The sequence below is a fragment of the Manacus candei genome, unplaced genomic scaffold (assembly GCF_025592945.1).
Source record: "Manacus candei isolate 608988 ecotype Guabito, Panama unplaced genomic scaffold, ASM2559294v1 h1tg000022l, whole genome shotgun sequence".
Lineage (NCBI taxonomy): Eukaryota > Metazoa > Chordata > Aves > Passeriformes > Pipridae > Manacus > Manacus candei.
In genome coordinates this window covers 4,375,400-4,398,204 of record NW_026138070.1, presented here as the reverse complement: position 1 = coordinate 4,398,204, position 22,805 = coordinate 4,375,400, and the positions used below count along the sequence as shown (strand labels likewise).

Genomic DNA, 22,805 nt, shown 5'->3' with positions numbered 1-22,805 from the left:
TATTGTTAAGCAGCAGTTTTCAGAAAAAAAATCTACTGCCTAAGTGTGTAAGAAAAATGTCACCTTTCAGTCCTATGTTCAAAGTGAAGGATTAACCCACATTTTGCAAATATCTTTTGCATCATTCTCTGTAGTCTTTGCTAGAGCAGAAAACCCTTTTCTTCAGCCAGAAGAGGTCATTCATCCATTTTTTGAAATACCCTGGACTGTTAAGCAAACCTATCACAGACATGCAATCTTAATTCTATTAATTAGTATTTTCACTCTATTAAGACACAAATCAAAAACAGCAAGAAAACCAAATGCTTGAGAATGATAAGAAAAATCATTGTTTCAGGAGTCCCAGACTGAATGCTGTGAAATGTGGAATCTAGAGGATTGAGGAAAAAAATAAAACACCAGAAGAATTAACATCTGCACATGTGAAGCAGCATGGAATACCTGCAATAGAGAGAGCTCTGCTTTGGACACCTGGATACAGTTGTAAATCTGAAATAAAACTCTGATCCATGCACAAACATTTCCTAGGATCTAAAAACTCCTGTTAGGGAAAACACACTAACACACAGCATTTGTCCTCAAGAAAGCATTTGCACTCCTTCCAGCAGAAATGCAGCTGAATTCTTTACCTGCAAACCGCAGAGGGGCATCTTTGTCCAGGGCTATTAAAGGGGGGTCCAAGAGCACCGTGTTGTCATTTTCTGTAATTATGCCATGATAGGTGGTTTCAATCCATGGCTTGTGCTTGTTAACTGAAAGGAAAACAAAGTACAAAGTCAAGCTGTTTGATAATTTCTTTTTAAAAAAATTATTTACAATACTGATTTCAGTGTTTTCCTCTTTTGTTTTTTCTAATTCTGAATCAGCATTTTACTAAATTAAAAATATCTGAGACAATATCCTGGCTAGGTATGTTCAGAGGAGCTGAGTGTCCCTGTAGGTTTTCCAAAAGTAACTCAGAGAATCTAAATTAGTTTCTAACTATGCTGGGATTTATGATGGCCCTGAAGTGCAATTCAAAAACCTTCTACCAGTGACGGGGAGCCACTGCCACCAGTGCCAAGTGTGACACCAGAAAAGCCTGCAGTCAGCACCAGAGGAGAAAAGCCCAGCCAACAGATAACACAAGGGTTTGTTTACACTCTGCTGCCCTCCAACTTGGAAAACTTGGGATCCAGCTGCTGGACCACTCTGCAGAACATAAAGGTTTGTTCTAGTTTCAGCATTTTGCCCTGTATGGGGTTTTTGATGAAGAGCACAGGTGGAAAAGAGATCAAACATAAGTTATGCAATAGTTAAGAGACAGGGAAACCCCACTAAAAAACTGCCCCTGAAAGCATCCTTCAACTCTGCACAGAACCTGCAAAGTGAGCACTTGAGCCTCTTTCCAGATGACTGGAATTCTCTGCTGCAGAGAAATGCAGCATCTCTCCCTGTCACCTGGCAAAAAGAGTTTATTCTGGCACATCACCAAAGATGCAAGACAAAATCAGACATTATCTAATAGGTTACCATCTACTAGGTGACAATCCAACATGAGAGTGCTTTGATTATTAAATATTTAGCTTTATGTTATGCTCCCAAAGATATATAAAGCTCACAGTCCACAGAACCAGTATATGTGGTGTAACAACTAATTCTCTTGACAGTTGAACATCCCATTTCTCCTGGTGGAAGTCTCTTCATGCTGAGGTTCAACACATATCCATTTCACTTAAATTGTGTCAAGCAATGTATATTTGTTACTTAAAAAACCCTCTTGGGCTACTCTTGATTTGTAAATACTGTTGAGGAGCACGTTTAGATGTATAACCAAATATTAGAAATGCTTTGCTGGAGGTTACAAACACACCAGACAGCATTCAATAGGCAACATCACCCAGATTTTGGTCTTCATGAGATCAAGAACTTACAACTCATGAAATAAAGGCCTGTGCAATCACAGCAAAATACACACCACAGCCAGAACACTTTCACACAGCTGAGTCCCCCTCTTTCACCTCTGAAGAATTATATAAACAGACTGTCAAGAGGCAGAGATGTAAAGCTAACCCTGACTTCTGAATCCTGCCTCTCCCACAAACTAAAATGGATTCATGTCATGTGCCACATGCTACCCAGGGGAATTAAAAGCAGGGATAAAAGGACACTTCAATAAACAATTAAACCTAGAGAACTCATACAGGAAACCATAATACTCCCAATATGCTTTCATGTGCAATCTTTTACTGGTTAGCAGCAACAGCAGACAGGATATATCATCTTCATCCAGAACAATGCACCAAGGGAGGACTCACAACAAACTATTTTAAAGCAAACTGTTTAATTGCTGCCTCGTGGTTTTACTCAATATGGCAACACACCCTTTATTGCTTCCATAGGCACACTTTGAATATCCAGCACACCAAAGAGCCAGTTAAATGCCAACCACATTATTGTATTTACCCAGAGAGGTTCCCTGTGCTGAACCCTCCCAGAACCTGGTGTGTCACAACAAACCTGGTCGTGCTCAAAGGCACCTCAGAGGGAAGGAAGGTGCCAGTAACTGCTACAGCCTGAGGCTCCCATGGAAACCTGTCTGGCAGTTCAAACCTGGTCTCAAGAAAAGTGTCTCACCAACACAGCTTTGGCTTTAGGAGCACAAGGAGGTCACAACTGTGTAATTTTCTCTCCATTCATCTGGGGCAGTTACCCCCCAACTGATGAGATCTGAGTCCTTTCGTGGGTTTATCTCAGTCCTTGCAAGGATCTGGTATAAAATACTAGAACAGATTTCTGCAAGAAAAAAAAATCTCCATCTCCATTCTAACGCTTCTGAATGTACATTACAATAAAAAAAGAAATAAACTTAAAGCACTGAGAAACCTTCTCCTAATTTAGCAACCTACTAAATCCCACTACTGCTGGGTAGGGAGTTCTATAAATCCTTGAAGTACTGTAACCACATATGAACAGAATTATGAGCATGCTGAGCATCTGCAGAGTCTAGTGAACCTTCAAACAGCAGGCCCGGTTGAAAGCAAAGTCATGTCCTTTTATTGTGCTGCAGACAATAAAATCATAAAGCTTAAACCCCTTTGTGTTTCGGAAGGCTAAAACATCACCAGATTTTAAAACATAAAGCTTAAATCCCTTTGTGTGCATGAAGGCTAAACATCACTGGATTTTAAAACACCAAACTTACTGCTGAATATCCAGGAAAGGTCTGTTATCCGTATTTGTGATCTACTGACTCCAGCATAACCACACACTGGAAGGAATTCTCAAGCCAGCATTTGAAATATGAGGCACAGCTCACGAGCCACACATCCCTGCTTCCCTTCAGCCACACTGAACCAAGCACTATTCTATCTCAGACAGCTTCAATATTATTAAATGTTGGACTGAGAAGAGGCCAAAAAATGGGAAAGGACAGTTTAATTGTCACAAAACTCCTGCAATCTCCAGAGGAAGTCGTCCAAAGCCACACTGTTCAGTTCAAACCAAACCAGCCGGCCTATTCCAAGCCTGACACTAACAAAGTGCCCTGAGCTGTTAATCTCTTGCCATTTAACCGGGATAAACTACATTGGTTTCCTTGAAATACAATATTCACACTATCTGTAAGCGCCTCAACTGGAATCTGCTGTAAATCCCAACGAGCAGTTAATCCAGTCAAGTGGGGGAAGCTGCACTGGCACAGCACAGAACGCCGACTTCTCGGCTTTCAGTGGGCAGGAGGAAATTCCAAGGACAGCTGAGCATTCCGCTTTTTCCAGGTGGCAAATTGCATGGTTAAACTCCTGCCAGAGCCTTCCTTCTGCCAATCCTGATGGAACACTCACCCACAAGGTGAGCACCAGCCTCCTGTCCAGCTCGGTTTATCCACAGACAGTTGCTGCTGAGCCCCAGGGGAAGGGCACTGGTGCCTGACGGGGTGTGTGCCTCCAACACAGGGCTTTAAAACCCCGTTTGCTCCAGGAAAACGGGCTCAGCTTTTCCTAAAACAGAACACAGCAGCTTTCCTGACTGTTCTGCAGCAAAGGGAATGTGCCTCAGAGCAAGGATTCTTCCCAAGAGCAACGGCTGATGCTGCAGAATCCAATCCATCAGATAACCAGCAGCAACCTTTTCCTGCTGTTTAAAGGAATTAATGAATGCAAATGACTGTGTAACAGGGAAATGGGGCTTAGGGCTAATATGGAAACTTTAATCAGAAGCTATTAAGACAATCAGAATTAATTCAGTTCTGTAATCTGAAAGCAAATATTAAAATTAAATGTACTTATCAAAGTCCTTTCTGAGGACTTCCGTTCTCTCCTTACAAGTGGTCAGCAGTTCACCTGACTTAAATTGGATCTGGCACCTACACAACTGAAGGTTTAGACACACCTCAACCACAAAGGACTGTAGCTGAAAATACTTTTTCTTCTACGTAACTACTTCTAATATACAGTGCTCTTTAGCCACGTTGCATATCATCAGAATCAGATTCATGAGAAAATAAATTCTTGAGAATTAATGGGTAAAACATGTTAAACTCAGTAAGTACTACAGTTCGAAAGGCAGATGCTCAATCTAGTGATGGTAAACATAAACCACTCGTTTTTAAAATCCACCTTTGAGACTTCATGAAAAATTCAGAGGAACACTCATAAAAACAGAATTTTATTCTCTGTCAACACAGATGAACTGCACTCCATGAACTGAGTAAACAGCCCTTTACTCCTGTCCTGAAGGTCAGACAAAAATTGATTACTGTACATCTTTTCTTTAATCGTCTTCCTCTTGATGCCAGAGATCACAAGGATACCTTTCACTGAGACAGTAAGAACTCTTAAGATATGTCTTACCTTGAATATTCATGATTTCGTACTGTTCTGATGAAATTTCAAGCAATATCATTAAAAGAACAAGTTTGTGTTGTACATAACCAGAGAAAAACACAGCCCAGCCAAGTGGTAAAGACCTACACAATAAAATCTGCCCTCTCCACCCTGAAAGTAAAGTTGAATAAGAGAGGGCGTAGCGTGGCCTGATTACAATGTGTGTTCTGTCCTGCCCAGCACTCCCAGCTCTGCCTCCATTCTCCAGAAGAGGAGGCTGAGGATTAACTCTGGATATAAACAACCTGAAATGTGTATCAGTGGCAATGAAAGGATTTATTGTATTTGTTTATTTAATTGGGTCTTCTCATACCTAGAATTTTATCAGAAGTCATCGCCCACAACCAGGACAACAACGGGGTAAAATCAAACACAAGTTCTGCTTGAAAGCTGAGTTTCTTGATAGCACAGAGCTTTTCTTATCTATGGCATGGGGTTCCAGGACAAACTGCCATTTCCATTAGTGGGAAAACTCCAGCAGCAACAAAATATAGGAGGGTGAATGCAGGAGATTCACCCGGAATCTCCAGGAGATGCCCCAGGAGAGGGGTTGGGTGTGGGCATGGACATCCACCAACATCAACCTCTGTGGTTCCCAGCTGAAGGAAAACCAGGTGGTTCAAACTCATCCCACAACTTCAGATCCCTATCTTGGACTCTGCCACAGTTAAGGAGCACAACTGCTGTACCCTGGAGCACAAGGTAATGTTTATAAATTATCAGATGCCTACAGTTTGTACAACTAACACCAATTCTCCAAACACCATATGCAAACTGTAAGAATTCAACAGGTTTTATTAAATTATGTTTTTTGCAGGGAAAAAAAATCTCTGGTTTATCACCACTTACAGAAAGTTTCCTGTTCTACACTGACTCAGTTGCCTAAATCTGATGTTATTTGTACAAAGGCACATGGAAGTTTTGCTATAAGCCCGATGAAACTAAGGGACATGTAAAGGACTGATTATGAACTATTTGCAGTTTTTATTATCCACAACATTCAGTTGTGCCAAAGACCTTAAACAGAGGATATACCAACCAAATTTCAATTTGGATAAAAGCCTGGCAGGGAAAACAAAGATCCCACCACAAAACAGTTTAAATAGGATTAAGACAACAAAGCCTTAATTTTTCAAGTGAAATTTAAAATGTTTTACACCAAACAGAAGACTCAAATAGAAAACATAAGCCCCTAACTATAAACATTAAATTAATAAATGTTATCTTAAATTTTGCTAATTACAGCACAAGAGTGGAAATCCTTTACTTTCTAACTGTTGTCATATTTATACACTTCACTCCCTGAAAGGAAAGAGGATTTACAAACACAGCCAACATCATCTCGGTGTAGCTGGCACTTCTGGCTCTACTTGTTGACTCCATTTAAAAACCAGGGAAACCCGCTGGGAGCAGGAGCTGCAACTTGTTTTCAATGGGATACAAAGCAAGTGAGATGAGACCTAATGCTACAAACAAAGGACAGACAGACAGTTCTTCAAAGGCACTGAGGTTTCCAATAATCCTTCCCAAAGGCTCCTAAGGAGGTTTAGTCCCTGTTGAAGCCAACAGGAGTCAATCAGTACAAATCAAATGAATTAGAGAGCAAAACAAGATTTATTTAGGATGAAGGTTTCCAACTCACTAAACTCTCCCATGTTTTGAGGTATCACTTCTGTCTTGGCCAATAGTGATAATTCTACAAGACATATGGCCCTTAATGCCATAAACCACATTTCAGAGAGACTTCTCCAAATAAAACTTTAGAGAATGAGATAAGGCTCAGAAAAATGGTAGAAGTGCTTTTTATTCAGAGAAAATTAATGACTACACAAGGGTTTTTTTCTCCTCTGCAGAACTGTTGCAGAGCCACAAGCCACTAAGGTTTCCCATATTGGGTTTTCATGGCAGGAAATGCTGCTTTACCCGGAATACCAGAGTTCTGAGTTACGGGATGTTCACATTATGCTGAGCTGTGGCCTGACCTGGGTTTAACTTCATCCCTCCTGACTTCCATGAGAAGTGGAAGTCCACAAGCTCAGCTTCTGTCCTTCTCCTCAAAAACAACTGCTTGCAACAATCTCAAACTGGTGATTTTGTGTCTGCAGAAACATTAACACCTCAAACCAAAGATACATTTTTAGGCCTAAAAACTTTCCGTGGATAAATTTTCCTGTTAATTTGGCACAACCTGCAGCCCAATAACATGGGAGAACTAGCACAAGAGTATTCCAAACACACAAAGCAAACCATGTTTGCCCACATCATTTCTCCCCCATTTCAGTTTCCACAGCAGTGTATTATTTTAAATAATATACACAGAAGAAGAGATTAAAACTGATTACATGAACAGATGCCTGTATATAATGTTTTCCCAATCACTGTGTACCAGAGAAAGGTCTAGCACTGGTTAATTCTGTCTCTTCTCAGTGGTCTCTTACTTTCATAAATACTTGGAGAGTAAAAAAAAAACCAGGTCCCATAAATAGCCAAATTGTCTCTTCATAATGCTTTGGGCAGTGTTACATTTCCTTGCCTCTAGGAAGGAGATAGAAACCTAATCTCCAGCCCTGTATTATAAAGGCTGTTCCTGTGTCAAAGAAACATCTGCAGTAAGACTGTGGTAGTAACAAAGTGGTTTGTGGTTTGGATTTAAGGCATTCACAGCACCACATAACTTCCTGAAATATCACAGATCAGCAAAGCTCCCTCAAGATTTTCATCAATACCCTTCCTAAATGATAGTAAATTGGAAGGGGCCCAAGGCAGAGGTCTAGCTACCTGGTCAGGAACTGTGGAAGCAGCAGCCATCACTGCCTTCTCCTCTGGAAACTCCCTCCATTCCACTCCCCATCCAGCTCTGGTGAGAAACATCCAAATCCTTCGCCCTCACAAACACTGAATGCACTGCAGCTGCTGCTTTCCTACTGCAACCTTAGCCCAACAAGCTTAGAAATATTTGGGTCAACTTGATCAACTACAAAATAAATTCAGGTGAATTAAGAGCCTGCATCAGCTGGAGTAGAAGATGCCTCTTCAGAACCTGAAACCACTCTCTGCACCCCTTAACTAGAGGGCAGGTAGCTCACACCTGTCTTTTGTGCAAGATCACATTCCCCAAACGCTGCTTCCATTTCTTTCCATCATCAAAAAAGAAATCACTTTTCACTCCCTGTTCCAGCCACAGGAATGGCAAGACTGGAGAGCAGAACCCACCACTCCGGTGTTTCCTTCCCTGCCCATTACTAAACCAAGCACAGTTCCCTTTTCACCACTTGCAATAGATCTCAGCGACCTCAGTAACAAGGACTTTTAAAGTCACAGATGAAAGAGATGAAGCTGTACTTGAAAAAAAATGGACCTGACAACACAGCACAAAATGGAAAGCCTACCAAAAAAAGCTTCCAAACAAATGCCTCTCCTACCAACGGGGAAATGGAAGAGAGTTGCCCCAGCAGGTTTCCAGGTGTTCTCCAGAGCTTACTTGTCGCTAAATGCATCTTCACGTAACATTAACAGATCTACCTACAGCAGCCAAAACGTCACAGGGACTGAGGCAACTGCACACTCTAAGCCAAACCAGACCTCATTCTGTAACTCAGTTACGTGTGCTGAAGTTTAACAGATCAGGACCTGCAGTCCAGCAGCTCTGTAGATTTGACTGAAAGCAGGTACAGGCTGTAACAAGCTACAGAAGAGCAGCCCTTAACAGAGCTGTCCTGGGTAAGGCTGCCTAAATTGACCATTTCCAAGCACACACCAGCTTTCTCTGAAAATGGTTGTTGGTGTTAGCTTTATTCCTAATTTCAAAGGATGGAAAAGCCCAGCAATTCAATGACACTGTGCTTCTGTACTGGTGTGGTAAACGCGACATTTAATGGTCCTGTGAGCGTTTGGGAATAGGTTGTACTTAAAGAGATCTTAGACAGGTAAATGATGGCCACTGCCTGAACAGCTGGCAGAGGACTTACTACGGCAGCAGCTTCTGGATCCCACACGGGGAAACCGCAGCAAGATGTGCCTTTAACGAGCTGCGTTTTAGATCAAGAACTTCCCTTCAATGTATTTACAAGCCGTTTTACGGCCGCGCTTCCAACCCACGCTCCGATTCAACGCCAAGACCTCCGATCTCACCGCAGGAGCCCGGTCGAGCCCTGCGGGAGCGGCACCCCCGGTGCCAGGGGTAACCTTCAGGTGGGGAAGCGTCCCCGAGCCTCTCGCTGAGCCGTGCTCGGGAGCAGCCCCGCAATGCGTATGATGCTGCTGCTGCTGCTCCTCGGGATAATCAATAGCCACAAGGCCGCGTTCGCACCGCCGAACCCTCAAGGTCTGGCCAAGGTACCGGCTCCGGCTCGGCCGCGGGCCGGGCAGCCCGGGGGGGCTCTCTGAGGGGGTTTTATCCGCCTCACCCGGCCTCGCTCCGGCCGGGTCCGCCCGCGGGACCCTCCCGGCAACAAGTGCCGCCCCCCGCCCGCCGCGGGCCCCGTTATGTAACGGGCGGGCACAGCACCGAGCGCGGCCCCCGCCGGGCCGGCCCGGGGGGCTCCGGGCGCAGGTGAGCGCGGAGGACGAGCCGCCATCCCCCCCGTTCCCTCTGCAGGTGCAATGGCCGCGGCGGGGTCACCCCCGCGCCATCCTCCCCCCTCCATCCCTCCCGCCCCTGCGCTCCCTCCCCCGCGCACGGAGCCAAGGACACCGTCCATCCCCTCGCCCGCGGCGCAGACCCGGGGGGAGCCGGACCTGCCTCGCCCGCCCGCCCGCGGCGGCGTTACCTCGGGCGGCCCCCGCTGCTCCGCAGAGCAGCGCGGCGAGCAGCAGCAGCAGCGGCGGGCAGGCGGCGGGGGCCGGCATGGCAGCGCCGAGCGGCGACACGGGCGGCGCGGAGCGGGGACGGCAGCGCGCAGCCCCGGCTGGCGCCCCCGCTGGTCCGGGCTCCGCTGTGCGCCGGGCGGAGGGCTCGGCTCGGCCCCGCGGAGGAGGAGGAGGAGGGAGGAGAAGCGCTGCACGGCCCCGCTCCGCTGCCGTCCCTCCCCTCCCTCCCCCGCCCGCCCCGCCGGCGGCGCCTAAAATGGCGGCCGGGCCCGCGCCGGGGACCAGGCGGGGGAGGGAGCGAACCAACGGCGCGGGGCGGCGGGGGGGGGGCCGGGAGAGCCCATTGCGAACCCCCGCGGGCTGCGGCGCGACCCCGCCCCCGCCCCGCCCCGCCCCGCGGGCGGCTGAGGGCGCTGAGGGCACTGCGGCACCGCCGCTCCCGCACCGCGGAACGCGGGCTTGGGGGCCAGTCGGGGGGGTTTTTTGGTGTCTTCTAACGGGCTGAACCGAGGTGCGGGGCGGAGGGAGAGGGGCTGAGCCGGGGCTCCCTGGAACCTCACACAGCTGAGTTAAACCGGTGCCACCTGAAACCTCACACAGCTGATTTAAACTGGTGTGTCCCTCCCAAACCTCACACAGCTGACTTAAACTGGTGCCCTCACACAGACTGGTCCACCACCACCCCACCACACCCTCCCCGCCACCCCTCACACAGCTGATTTAATAAATGCTGATTAAGCCCCTCTCAACTTGAGTTAGACCCGGTATAAAGCTGTTTCAAGAAACAATTAAACCCCATATAAAGCTGTTTAAGTGCTTTTGCCCTAACGCTCATAGATCTTTTCAGCAAAAAGGCAAAAGAGCTGGTTTTTAACCAACGCTGGTGCCAAAGGCACCCCAGAGAGGGGCTGGGAGCAGGAGGCACAAACTCAGTCAGCAAACTGCCAACACCTGCCTCCAACAAGCACCAGGAACAAACTGAACCATGGAGTCATTTAGTTGGAAAAGACCTATAATATCATCAAGTCCAACCCTTAACCCAGCACCCCGTTCTCAACGTACTTTCCTAGCTCTAGGAGCGCAGTCCTGCAGAAATGTGTCCTCTTTGAACACAAATGCCCCTTAGTGCCTCGTGAGTTGATGCTCAGGGACGGAAGGGGCTCCTTGGTGCTCCCCAGGTGCACCCGCTGCAGTCAGACTGTGCTGTGACATGGTATTAACCTGCCCAGATGGAGGAACAGCAGCATCCACAGCTCAGACAAACCCTCTGCACAGGGAGAAACCTGTCCAGTGTAGCTTTAGTGACTTTTATTAAGGCAAAAGCCTATTAATCCCGTTCAGAGAAATTCCAAACTTGCCCTGTGATAGAAAAGTTCTTTGCTCTATGATCAAAGATTTCAATTAGAAAATGCTTCAACAGAGGAAAAAACCTACCTTACCATGATCAGAGTTTTGACAACCAACTTGTTTTATAATTAGATTTGACTACTCATGCTTTGTACCTATTAGCCATTTCACTCCCACAGTGAAATAAAAATAAAGTCCAGAATGTTCAGGATCCTAGAGATGTGGTATTTCCTTATTTTAAAACACTGTGCGATTTAAATACCAAGATTGATCTGTGCTGGAAAAGCCTCCCCCTCTCTCCCAAGGCAAGCCCAGTGCTGTTCCCTTCCCTGCTCACCCCACACTCAAGATGGGCTGAGAGACCAAAGGTGAGAAACTAATTTATTCACTGCCCTTGAGCAGTCTGAGGCCTCACAAGGTGATAGAATCTGGTCTGCACAAGCCAGTGCATTTGGATATCCAAAGGCAAGATGTTCTGCCTCTTCCATCCTCAAAAACAACCACCTTTACCTGCTGTATTCGAATGTCTGCAGAGCAGAGAAGGAACTTGAAGAGCAATATCCTGTGGCCCAACACAGTGAACACCCCCCTAGTTACCATCCTGTGCTTTGGGGCTCTCCCTTAACCAACCCAGTTACTCCACATTTATTCCATTGACTGTAGGGAGCTGCTCTATCAAGAGCTAAGACATCTTTCTTTCTTTAAATAAAGCTAAAGCCTCAGCCTAAACCCCCTTGATTTCTCAGCCTGGCTAACATATGCTGGATGGCAGATCATGTCAGAAGAAGCCTGGAGCCCATCTGTTGTCAGAGAGCTGAGTCTTTACATTCTGCCAACGCAGCTTCAGCTGACAGTTTGCTACATGATGTGTTTTCCTTTTGTATGGAGAGTAGAAGGACTGTCCAGCTCAGTGTGACTCTCAGAGGAGGCTTACTAAGGTAATGCCTGAGTGAGAACCAGCCCATTAGTAAAGATTTGTAAGGCAAGATATCATCAGTTAAAAGGTGATCACCCACTGATCAATACATGGTATAACACATACCCCATACTCACCCAAATATTGGATTTTGATTAGGAATCTAACTGTGGACAGAGCTTTAATGTCAATATAGAGGTATCTGAAGAGGCTTGTAAGTCTGGGCAGCTGGCATGCAAATACACATACTCTAATAAAACATTTTTGCAAAATAAATTATCATTAGGTGTGGCAAAAACACATTTTTAAAGAGCTTTGCATTTCCCTTGGGCTGTATCATGCATTATAGCAGGAGAAAGCACAGCACCGTGGACCACAGGGAGAAGGGGACTCAAGTGTTACCATCAGGACTCGTTTAAATTATTCTGATCCTGCAGAATTAGGAAGGAGAGACATTTTTAAGAGAAGAAATGCTATGTTCAGGTAAACCTTATTTATGACACAATGACCCTACCAGCTCAGATGAATTAATCAGCTGAATCAGTCATGCTGAAGCTGGGAAATTTCCAAGGAAGGAGAAGGCCTCGATGGCATTTCACTCTCTAAGCAAAACTCCTCCGAGTCAGTTGTGACTAAGGCACTGATTCAGTAAAGCAAACAATTCTTTGGTCTGTATTTTAGGATCAGTTAGATGGCTTTGTTTCATCGGATGACTAAGTGGTTTGCAGGGGCAGTTTAGGGGCTGAGCACTCAGACAGGATGGGCTCTGCACCTGGGGGGAGCCAGACAAATGAAACCCCCATCCCTGTCACCACTGATGTTCCACTGGCACTTCCTGTGATGGTTCAGCAAATACAACATCCCCTCAAACACCTCTTGTTTCAAAACTAAATCTGATTTAAGTTGCCTAGTGTGGGACCTGCTTTGCTCCAGCCCTGTGTGCTGTTCAGCACTGGCTGTCCTGTTCCTGTCTGCCAGAGGGAACTGCCTTTCCCACGCTGACAGGGATTCTCACTCTATCCCAAATGCCACATGCCATTATTTCAGAGGAACTCAGGGAACCAACTTCAGCACCTTCATTTTTACCACTTATCTCCCTCCTACTCTCTGACCTGCTTCTCAAGCTACAAAAAACCATTGATTTTTATTTTATTGGTAAGCAACAAAACTGGAACAAATGGCTCCTGGCAGAACATGTTTTCTGTTTCAGCTGAAAACCTATCGGGCTGATGTCCTTGAAATGCACAGTGTGACTAATGCCCGGCTTGCAAGGACCCAGGAGGACACATTCATTGCACTTGTCAGAATGGAGCTGAGCAGCCAGAACAGAAAAGATAAGGTGAGAGGTAAAAATGAATGCATTTGCTTGGCACTGAAAGGCAGGCAGTGCACAGCACAAATACAGGGCGCAGAGAGACGTGCTCAGATAAGTCAGCAGCAGATCCGGATCTGGCTCTTAGAGCTCAGGATCATACAGGGCTTTGAATAAACACAGAATATGCACTGTTACTTCTGGATATTAGACTTGGACTCGTTTAAAAGGGCACACATAGGGAAAGGGCCCAAACTTCAAACAGTCTAGAACTGCACTGAGAAAATAGTTGTCTTTAACTAAAGAGGCCAGAACCGGGTGTGGGCTTGTTTCCATCTCAGTGCAATTTAATGACTGCACACCAGTTTGTTTGCAGATGCATCTCTTTTAACAAGAAGTTAGAACCCAGCTTTATCTCCTCCACCAGTTTATCACAGCTGCCCTGAAACCACTTCTGAGAGGGGACCAATTGCCATAGAGACTGTGCAGTAATTAAGCTCATGAGAGAGCTGCCTGCACAATATTAGATGAGGGCAAGAACAGAGCAGCTTCTGAGAAGCTGTATCACAGCTCCACTCCTGCTGCTCCCATTCCCACTAGAGAAAGCAAGAGGAGAATCACAAAATATTTGGGGAATCTGAATTTTAGTATTTTTTGGTTCTGGCATGGCTTTATCAGTCTAAGGCAAGCAGGAAGAACAAACAATAATGAGACTAAGGAAAAGATGATTCAGGGTAAATATAAAGAATCAATTCTGCACAATGAGGTCTATGAGACCCCAGAGTACTCCTGTGAGGCAACAGGCACAAGTGGCATCTTTTGGGTCATTCCAAACAAAACTCCACAACAAAATGCCAGAGCAGTTCTCCTGCCAGCTGGAAGACAAAACACACACAGATGACCCGTTAGATCTTTTCTAGTCTTGCTGTCCCTAATATACACACTCTGAACGTGGAAAGGCATAAAACTCATGTGTTTTTAGATTCAGTAGATGAAGATGTTATTATTATTTTTTAATGTGTCAGAACCCAACTGGATATTTTCGAGGAGAAAGAATTAGAGGACTGGTTTTCCCCGCACTTGAAAATTTCCAGAAGTGCTTTGATCATGTATGAGAATTGATTTAGGGGATGCAAATGAAGGCCTTGGCAATCTGAGGAAGAAAATCTTCTCCCCTGACATTTCTGAGTGTTCAGAGAATTCTCAACAAGCCATTGAAGTACAGGTTCATCAGAGAGACAAAAAGAAAATTCAATAAGCAAAGAAGTACATAAAACCAACCAGCTCCCTCACAAGAAAACCAGCAGCATTAACAATCTTTCCACCTTGTTCAATCCTTTTTTCCTGCTCAGACTTACCTTCTATTGCAAAATATGCATCCAGAAACATGAAAGCAATGAAGGTAAGATGCAAGTCTTGCCTTACAAAGAGAGACTGAATATTCTGCATCATCATTATAATATTTTACAACTCATTAGCACCTTCCATCCCAGGACCTCCGAGCATTTACAAGCGTTAATTAATGCACCCTCACAATACTTCTGTGAAAAGTAAAAGGCAGGTGTCTGGATATTGTGGTGACAGGTGCATTACAATTGAATAAGACAGAATTTCTAGGCTTTCCATTTGCATATTTCGGAAAGCAAGGCAAAAAAAGGGGAGGAAAAATTAACAAGTACTGCAATGCCTCGAAATACCTGGAATCAAGAAATGCTGTAATACCTTGAAATACCTGGAACAGACTGGCTTTCAAGTCTCTACTTAAAAAGCAATACTCATTAAGGGCCTCAGTAACATTTAGGCTTTATTAACACAAGTCTTTGCATCCAGTACCACAATGGCTATTTTGAGCTGGGTTGTATAAATAGAAGTGGAGCCTGAATGAAACTGGACCTGTTTCTTAAAAAATTATTTTGCTACGTGAAGGGGTACCGAGGTCTCCTAAGTCCCTGAAACCACTGTGGCCTCTGAAAAATGTTAAATAAATTATTTGTAAAGCTTAGTAAGACACCACTAAAGAAAGAGAGAGAGCGCAGAAAGTGAAGCAGCACCAGGAATAAGTTATTTCACTAATCATCCTCTAGCTCAATAAAATAAGAATTACAGTCAGGTGCCCATAAAAAGTGAGGATTCCAGTGGTTATACATTATTTCATCAATTATTGTATTAACCTGTTCTGAAGAGCAGCACAGTGGGCCATGCCTATGTCAACAACTGCTTTAACTCCCTGATTTATACAGAAAACTGAGCTAGTGATTTATGCTGGGGGAAGATATACAGATTTTAAAAAAGAGAGAAGAACTATGGGTTTTTTTCACAGATCTCCCTCTGGGACAGTGCCTAGCCTCTATCCTGTTTCCTTATCTGACAACACAGTCCAGTAACATACCAGGAGAAAAAAGGACAGATGGATAAACCAGCTCATAAAACAAGGTTTAAATTTCTCAGCTTACAGATGTTTTGTATTCTTTAGGCTCGTGATATTCTGCAAACATCTGGTCATAAAATGAGGTTTTCCTCTCTGCCTGCCCTCCCTTCAAGGGAGAAGAGCAGAGCCATGAGCATGAGTATTCCCCTCCCCAAGAGCCATATGGGAATGTAAAGGCATTCTCTGAATTCATTACCCGGCCCCACAATATGATTCTGTCTTTGTATGGGCAAGAAATGGATGTTAATTTATTCCTTATTGCTAATTTGAAAAGGAGCACAAACACAACAGTTCCATTGCAGAGGCTTCTACCAAGGGTGTAGTTTAAGTCCAATTATGTGCTATTAGTACATTTGCTCTTTATTCCTGTGGCATATTAATTACATGTCTGGTATTCTGATAATTAACACAATTATGCTCTTTATTTTCCCCTTTCGTTAGCCAATATTCTTGCATTTTACTCTGATAAGTAATTTTCTGTAGGTAAAAGGAGCCAAATCATTACATATTAATAATATCGAGCAATGGGGCTTTTAAATGGGCTTGTACAGAGAAGATCCAGCAATGTTCTTCAGCAAAAAGAAGAGCAGATGCTCCTGTTGAGCTGCAATGTATCTCAGAGACTTCCAAAATGAACCCAAATCACAAAGCTCCAGTTTTGTCTCCAGCAGGACAATGAGGCTGAAGCAGCAGGGCCATAAGGGCTGTGCTGGCACTGCCACACAGGGCTGTTCAAAGGCTCCCTGTCACCACCACCTCTGCTCTCCCACTGCCAGCCATGAAACTCAGCGACATTTAGCAAAAAAAAAAGTTCCAAAGGGTCAACCAGGATGGTTTATCACTGCACAGATCATCCACAAATCAACACTCGGCAGATATTCCACAGGAACATTAAGGAATAAAACAAAACAAGCACTCTTGCTACTGTAATACACTGAGGTGGGTAGATTTGACTAAAATAAGTAGGCACAGACACCTCAAAGATTTGGTTTTTTACCTGAAGGACAAATGATTGTTCCTCTATTTACAGTTTTCTCTAGAAGCACATTGGAACCTCCCGTTGGCCTCATACACCACTATGGCTAAAAAAGCCCCACTAGGGAAAGAAAGATTCTTCTGTAAGTGGTTATTTGGGAAAGGGGGAAAAGAAGGGGTAAATACTCTGTAAATGGGCCCCACCTTGCTGTCTCTGAACCTGCTGTGAACACTATTATTTACACAGGGAAAAATGGCATCAATTTTATTAAACGATTCTTCTGAGACAGAGTTCTAGCTGCCATAATTTCCCCATCTCGTAGGATTTTTTTAAAGGCCACAAAAATAAGCTGAAAACATGCATTGTTTGTGCTGCAAAATGGCTTCACACAACCTGCTGTCCTTCCTCAGTGTGTCGGGTGGGACACGGGCTCCTCTGCACTCCAGGCCACCCCACAGGCACGCCCGGCACCGAGGCTGCAGCTTCCCCAGCCATTCTCCACATAATCCCAAAGCATTTCACACATGGGCATAGTCAAAGCTTCCCAAACCTCAGCCAGGCATGGCCAGTACCTGCACCACCTGTAACCACCTGGCTGCTGAAGGAAATCATGATGAAGGTCCTGTAGATCAGCCACAAAAAGTGTCCGGGACACGGTTTAGAATTGATGCAGACATCCCAATTTCCGAGGCTGTGTTTTACCTACATAAACTACCTCTGGTGCCTCAAAAAAGTCCCTTTTGAAATTATCTGGTCAGGAAGAAAACACCCTTTTATTCCCCCCCTTCTTTTTCTAAGATCCCAGTGCTCCCAGCTCCTTCCTCACAGTGCCCCGGCTATTTAAGTCAGTCTCATCAGACAGGAGCGCAGCTAAATCCTTTGTCATCTCCCATATTTATTTCTGTTCTGACAGATACCAGTTGTGACCCCTCCTGCAGCAAAGCCACTGCCCTCCTGGCCTCCACTCTAATTGCAGATTTGCTAATCATGTTTTGATCACCCACCCATCTAATCGCCGCCGCCGCACGCCAGGGGCCGGCCCCATTTCCAGGGGAGAAGGGCACAACACGCAAAGGCGCCGCTTGTGTTCTCGGCCGTATGGAAAGGATCAGGGGATTAAGAGGAACAGTCAGCCCTGATTAATGTGCCGAGGGAGTGGGAGCTCCTTGCCAGTGGCAGGGCCCGATTGCCTCCCCGTGGGGAGCTCCCAGGCAGACAGTCTCCCTTACAAGGACGTGTCGTCTGCCCTTTGGGAAGCTGGATGCTGCTTCCCTTGGCTGTTCTGCGATAGGAGGAGGGTGAAATGCTGACAGCGAGCTGTCTTGCGGTGGGAAGGGTGTGTTGAAGTAGTGCAATAGCGTTCTGGGGATGGACAGAGGGGTGTTGCTCTCACTGACTCAGCCACTGACCTCCTACCGGCAGGAAAACAGCAGAATTCTCTTCAGTGCCTTTTGCAGAGGTGTTCTGAGCACATTAACCCTAAAGGGAGCCAGCAAAGAGCCGGTTTGTCTTAACAAAGCAGGAAACAAACAATGAGCTAAGGCTCAGGTACCAGCAGAACCAACCTCAGCACGGGCTGTGCTCACACCAGGGTGAGGATGTGTCCTCCCTCCAACCACCCCATACATGTAAGTGGATCCCAGTGATTGAGAGTAATTACCCCATCCCAACCTGCACTGCTCTAACGTATCCATTAGATTGTTAACTCCATGTTTTCCTCTGCTCAGTGTAGGAAGATAAAACATTTCTCCTGAGTTCTTTTGGAAAGCTTATGTGCCCACTTCGACTGTGGGATCTGCTTCTGCTGGACCCAACAGGATCTCAAGGACCATCCCACTACTCAGACAAACACTCAGCAGCCATGAATTTCCACTCCACCTGCACCTTTTAGCATTTCAGGTTTCCTCTTGTTTTCAGTCTGGACAAAAAGCCTCTGATGGGAGACTTCTCCTTCTGCTCCATCCAGTATTCCGTGTCTGTCAGAAGTGGATCAGCTGAATCAGTGGGATGACACACTGTCTTCTGCAAAAGGAAGTGGGGGGGGCTTTAAACCCCATGTTGTGTTAAATGACTGAAGTGCAGTGCTTTGTAGTGCATGCTACCAGCACCCACTGCTCCCTGTTTACTGCTGCTTCAATGAGACATTGTCCACTGAGTGTAAGTAAAAAGCTTATGAGATGAGACAGGCATATCATCCTGTCTGAAGCCCAGCTTACACAGGCAGCTCCTGCGTGAGGAAGAGCCTCTGGGAATGACAGGCATCTGTGGAACATGAAAATACGACTTGGGATAGGTCAAGTATTTACTGACCTGCTCTAAAAATGAGTCTGAGTGCCCAGGTTTCACCCATTTGAACGGGGGCTACACGATGGCAGCTGGAATTCCAGAGGCTCTGCAGCGACTGAGGAGTCCTCAAACTGAGCAAGATGCACAGAAGCTTGTCTGTCTGCAACTGAGTAAACAGGATAAACCTCCCCCATTCGTTAAAGCCATGATTTATGTACAAGATTATCATATGCCATTCTACAGCCCTAATCCTAGACCTTGAAGTAGCAGCACAGATTAGAGCTTCTGACCGTTATCTAAAGTAATGTCACTAGTAACCAGTAAGACATCTCAGACAGAAGAGATGCCTAAGAAATGAAGGAGAAAAACACCTTAAATATCTGTAGAATAGCCTTTTTTTTTTTGGAGTGAAAGGCACACATCACACACTAGATATGCACAAGAGAATTCAGCATTAGAACATTTTCATACCCTTTTCCCTCAAGCATCTCTGCTCCCTTCGCTGCCCAGCTCTCATTCTGCCTGACAGCTCCTTAATCACAGTATCTGTGTCACACACATAAAATATTATTTAACCTCCAGCACAGAGGAAAATGCATTTATAACCTACTGGGTTTTCCCCTTTAATCTCTTTCTTTTTCCCTTTACTGCTCCCCCCTCTTTTTAGTAGCTCTAAGCAAGAATGGTGCTAACAACCTTCACAAAGACTTACTCAGGTCCAGACAGAACCAACTCTCTGCACTCTGTCAAGACAGGAGACTAAAAGAAACAACACACATGACCTCTTCTTTCTACCCAGGTGGCAGAACACACTCTCCATCAGATCACTAAAGCAGTGTGGCCTCTCCTGCAAAGATGTCAGTAAATGTCATTTTAGAATTACAGAACCAATTTAAGCTCAACTCAGCCATGACCTAATCCTGCAGATTGAATGTTGCTTATGATCCCTCAGTGATATCTAACAGTACTTGTGTTTCAAAGGTATTTTTGTGGCTTTGCTCTGCAGCAACCTGACACAGCTGAATTTCTTGTTCCTTCTGTCTGAGCAGAATTCAAGGTGTTGACTTTGAGCTGTGAGCACTACCAGGTCTGGGATCTTACTATGCCAAAGATCTCATTCTCTGTGATCCATCTCACCAGTACTTAAGTCAAGGTGCTGCTCCTGACAAATTCTCTATTTAAAACTCCAAGAACAGAGGAAAGGATGTTCTCTGCAGAAGGGTATGAGCTGGGAATCTTTGCATACACAGTGCCCAGACTACTATTTACTAGAGCAGCTCTGCTGGTTGTGGTGTCTGCAAAACCCTTAGGAAGCCTTTCCTGTTTGTTAGTGGGATGTAGTTCATTTAAACACTTCTCAGTTACCCAGGTCAGAAGGAGGGAAGCAAGACAATGGCACAGCAAGTAAAAAGATTTCATTTAAATTCCTGCACTGCTCCAATCCTCTGACATCTACACTTTGCTACATTTAGAGAGAAAGCAAACAAAAAAAAATCAGGTAAAAATGCTCCCGTGGCTCCACCAGCCAGGGTGAGTCCACACGCCCCATTTAGTTTCAGGAGACTGTGACCTCGAGGTCAAGGTCAGACTAAAACAAAAGGCCCCACAGTAGGCACATATGGTGTGAGCAGCTAAGCATGTACAGAACCAGCACATGGCACAGCTCCTTTTAGAGGGAGGCTCTGAAGTCTGGTGCTGCTGGCGAGGCAAGGCAAAAGCTTAAGATTCTGTCTGGTTTAATTACCATCTTTCTGCAGGCTCAAAGAGGCTTATGAGAACACAACAGCCAGGAAGAGCTGTCCCCCTGTGCTTCCACCTACAGAAACTCATCCGTTGCTGCCCTGCCCCATCTCCCTCCTCACAACCCCCGAGATTCAGCAGAATCAAGCCATTAAAAAACACCCCCCGAGTGCAGACTCTGCTGGGAACTGCTCTCCTTGCAGGAGCCCAGGCCTGGCTGTGCCCAGGCAGAGGCACACACTGGAGCTGCTCACATCCATCAGGACACACAGGCAGTGTCTGGCTGCTCCAGGCACTCGAGGTACAGGACAAAAGGCTGAAGGGAAATGCTTGGCTACCACTGTCCATTCCAATCACGTTCAGTGCAATCTACACCGTGCCCTGTGATTAGGAGGTCACGGGCAGAGCTGAGCAGGGATTACAGTGCACAGTCAGCAGCAGCACCACGAGCTCCTGTGTCATTCCTTGATCAGGTAACTCCCTGCACTCTCCTATTTCATGGGCCAAACGTGTGTACACAGTAATAACATCCCAAGCTGCTCTCTTCTGGAGCAGCATCCTTCCTCTGAAGGCATGGAAACTTTCCATCCCTTCACAGCTAAACAACACCAAACCCCAAAACCATCAGTGTGGCCACACTCTTACTGTACAGTTCCAGTGCCACTTCCTTGCTCCTGCAGCTGAACACAGGGCTCCTGTTTGCCACCCAGGCACTATTCAGCTCTGTCTCAGTTCCAGTCACAAGTTGCTCTGCAGCCTTGGACCACAATTATGCCTTGAGCTTCTCTGAAAGAACAGACTAAGGGCAGGAAACAAGAGGAACTGTTGAGCTCCTCTGGCAGCTTAAAACAATCCCCCTCCCCCAGGTAGAACAGCAGGGTTTGGAGCCACATCCTTGGTCAGGTGAGTCTCTGCATCCAGCCTTGATGTGAATTTATATAATACATGCTCATCTCACACAATTCCCCTCATCTGGGGAAACGTATTTGCAGAACAGTCAACCTTGTTCCTGCCATCACTTCAAACATTGCAAGCACCAGGAGAGTACTGAGTTATGCCCTGTCTGAGTGGGAAAATTACTTTCACCTCACTGGGAAGTGGGAATGTGTTATGTGACAACACATGGGCTGTGGTGCAAACCCACATGCTTGTACAGCTTAATGATGATCTGTGTCTCCTGAAATTTGAAATCAGCTGTGCAAAAGAGGTGTGCAGTGCAAATGAGACACGGGGAACTAACCCTCCATCTGGGGCTAAAACCCCAGCAGTTAAGCCCAGAACACTATTAAATACCCATTCAAATATAAATCTAATTGAAGAGGTCCCTAATATTGTAAGAGCCTCAACTCAGTATGCAGATGTAACCTTAGGATTCAGCTGAACCAAGTTAAGTACCAAGGTTAATCTGACATATTTCACAACCTTGGGGGGGGGGGGAAATAGTTGTTAACCACCTGTGTTACTCAGAGAGTGGGTAAAGGGCCTTTTTTCTCTGGGGGTGGGCAAAGAGCTCATCAGGTGCCTGTCAGAGACAGGCACAGCACATGGGGAGAGGTGCTCCAGTATCTCCAGCTCCAGCCAGGACCCTCTGCTGACCCTGGGGGGATTGCTGCACTTGTAACTGCACCAGAGAAGGGCAGCAGTAACCTGTAACAGCTAAAAACTAAAGCATAGATGCATCAGTCCCCATCTGGGTTGGAGTTAGTGCTGTAATTGCTAAAGAAAGGCTGAAAGTTTATTTCCTGCTCTCACAGGTCTCTGTCACAGACCAGCATCAAACAGCAAGGAGAGTTAACCTGGAAAACGTCAAGGCAGCAAAAAGCTCAGAGCACAGAACATCACAACTGCTTCATGCTGATACATGAGGCAACTTCTAAGCAGGCCAGGCTATAAAGCATCAAAAACCCCTAACTTTTTCTCCTTTCCAAAATAAACAATCCCCAAAACTGAAGTGCTTTAGGCTACAAGGGAAACCAGCCAGGTTGTTTACAACGTACTGCAGGAATCCTGCTCAGGGCAAATCAGCTGCAGAGCAAATGAAAGCAGAGCTAAGAAGGCAGGAGGTGATCTCTTCTCTGTCTTTGGATGGGAACCCACCTCTGTCTGACAGGGAACAGATCCAAGTT

General features: G+C 45.6%; 1 protein-coding gene across 4 annotated transcripts in view; it reads right to left on the bottom strand.

Annotated features, from left to right (window-relative positions):
* CLSTN1 (calsyntenin 1) overlaps positions 1-9,850 on the bottom strand; it is a 37,622-nt gene extending 27,772 nt beyond the window's left edge. For all 4 annotated transcript variants that reach the window (XM_051786093.1, XM_051786096.1, XM_051786094.1 and 1 more), the window contains exons 1-2: positions 9,635-9,850; positions 630-752 (exon numbers count right to left, since the gene is read on the bottom strand). In XM_051786093.1, the coding sequence (XP_051642053.1) occupies positions 630-752; positions 9,635-9,713 (202 nt within the window). In that variant the 5' untranslated portion in view covers positions 9,714-9,850. The remainder of the gene's footprint in view (positions 1-629; positions 753-9,634) is intronic.
* Positions 9,851-22,805: the final 12,955 nt, after the last annotated feature.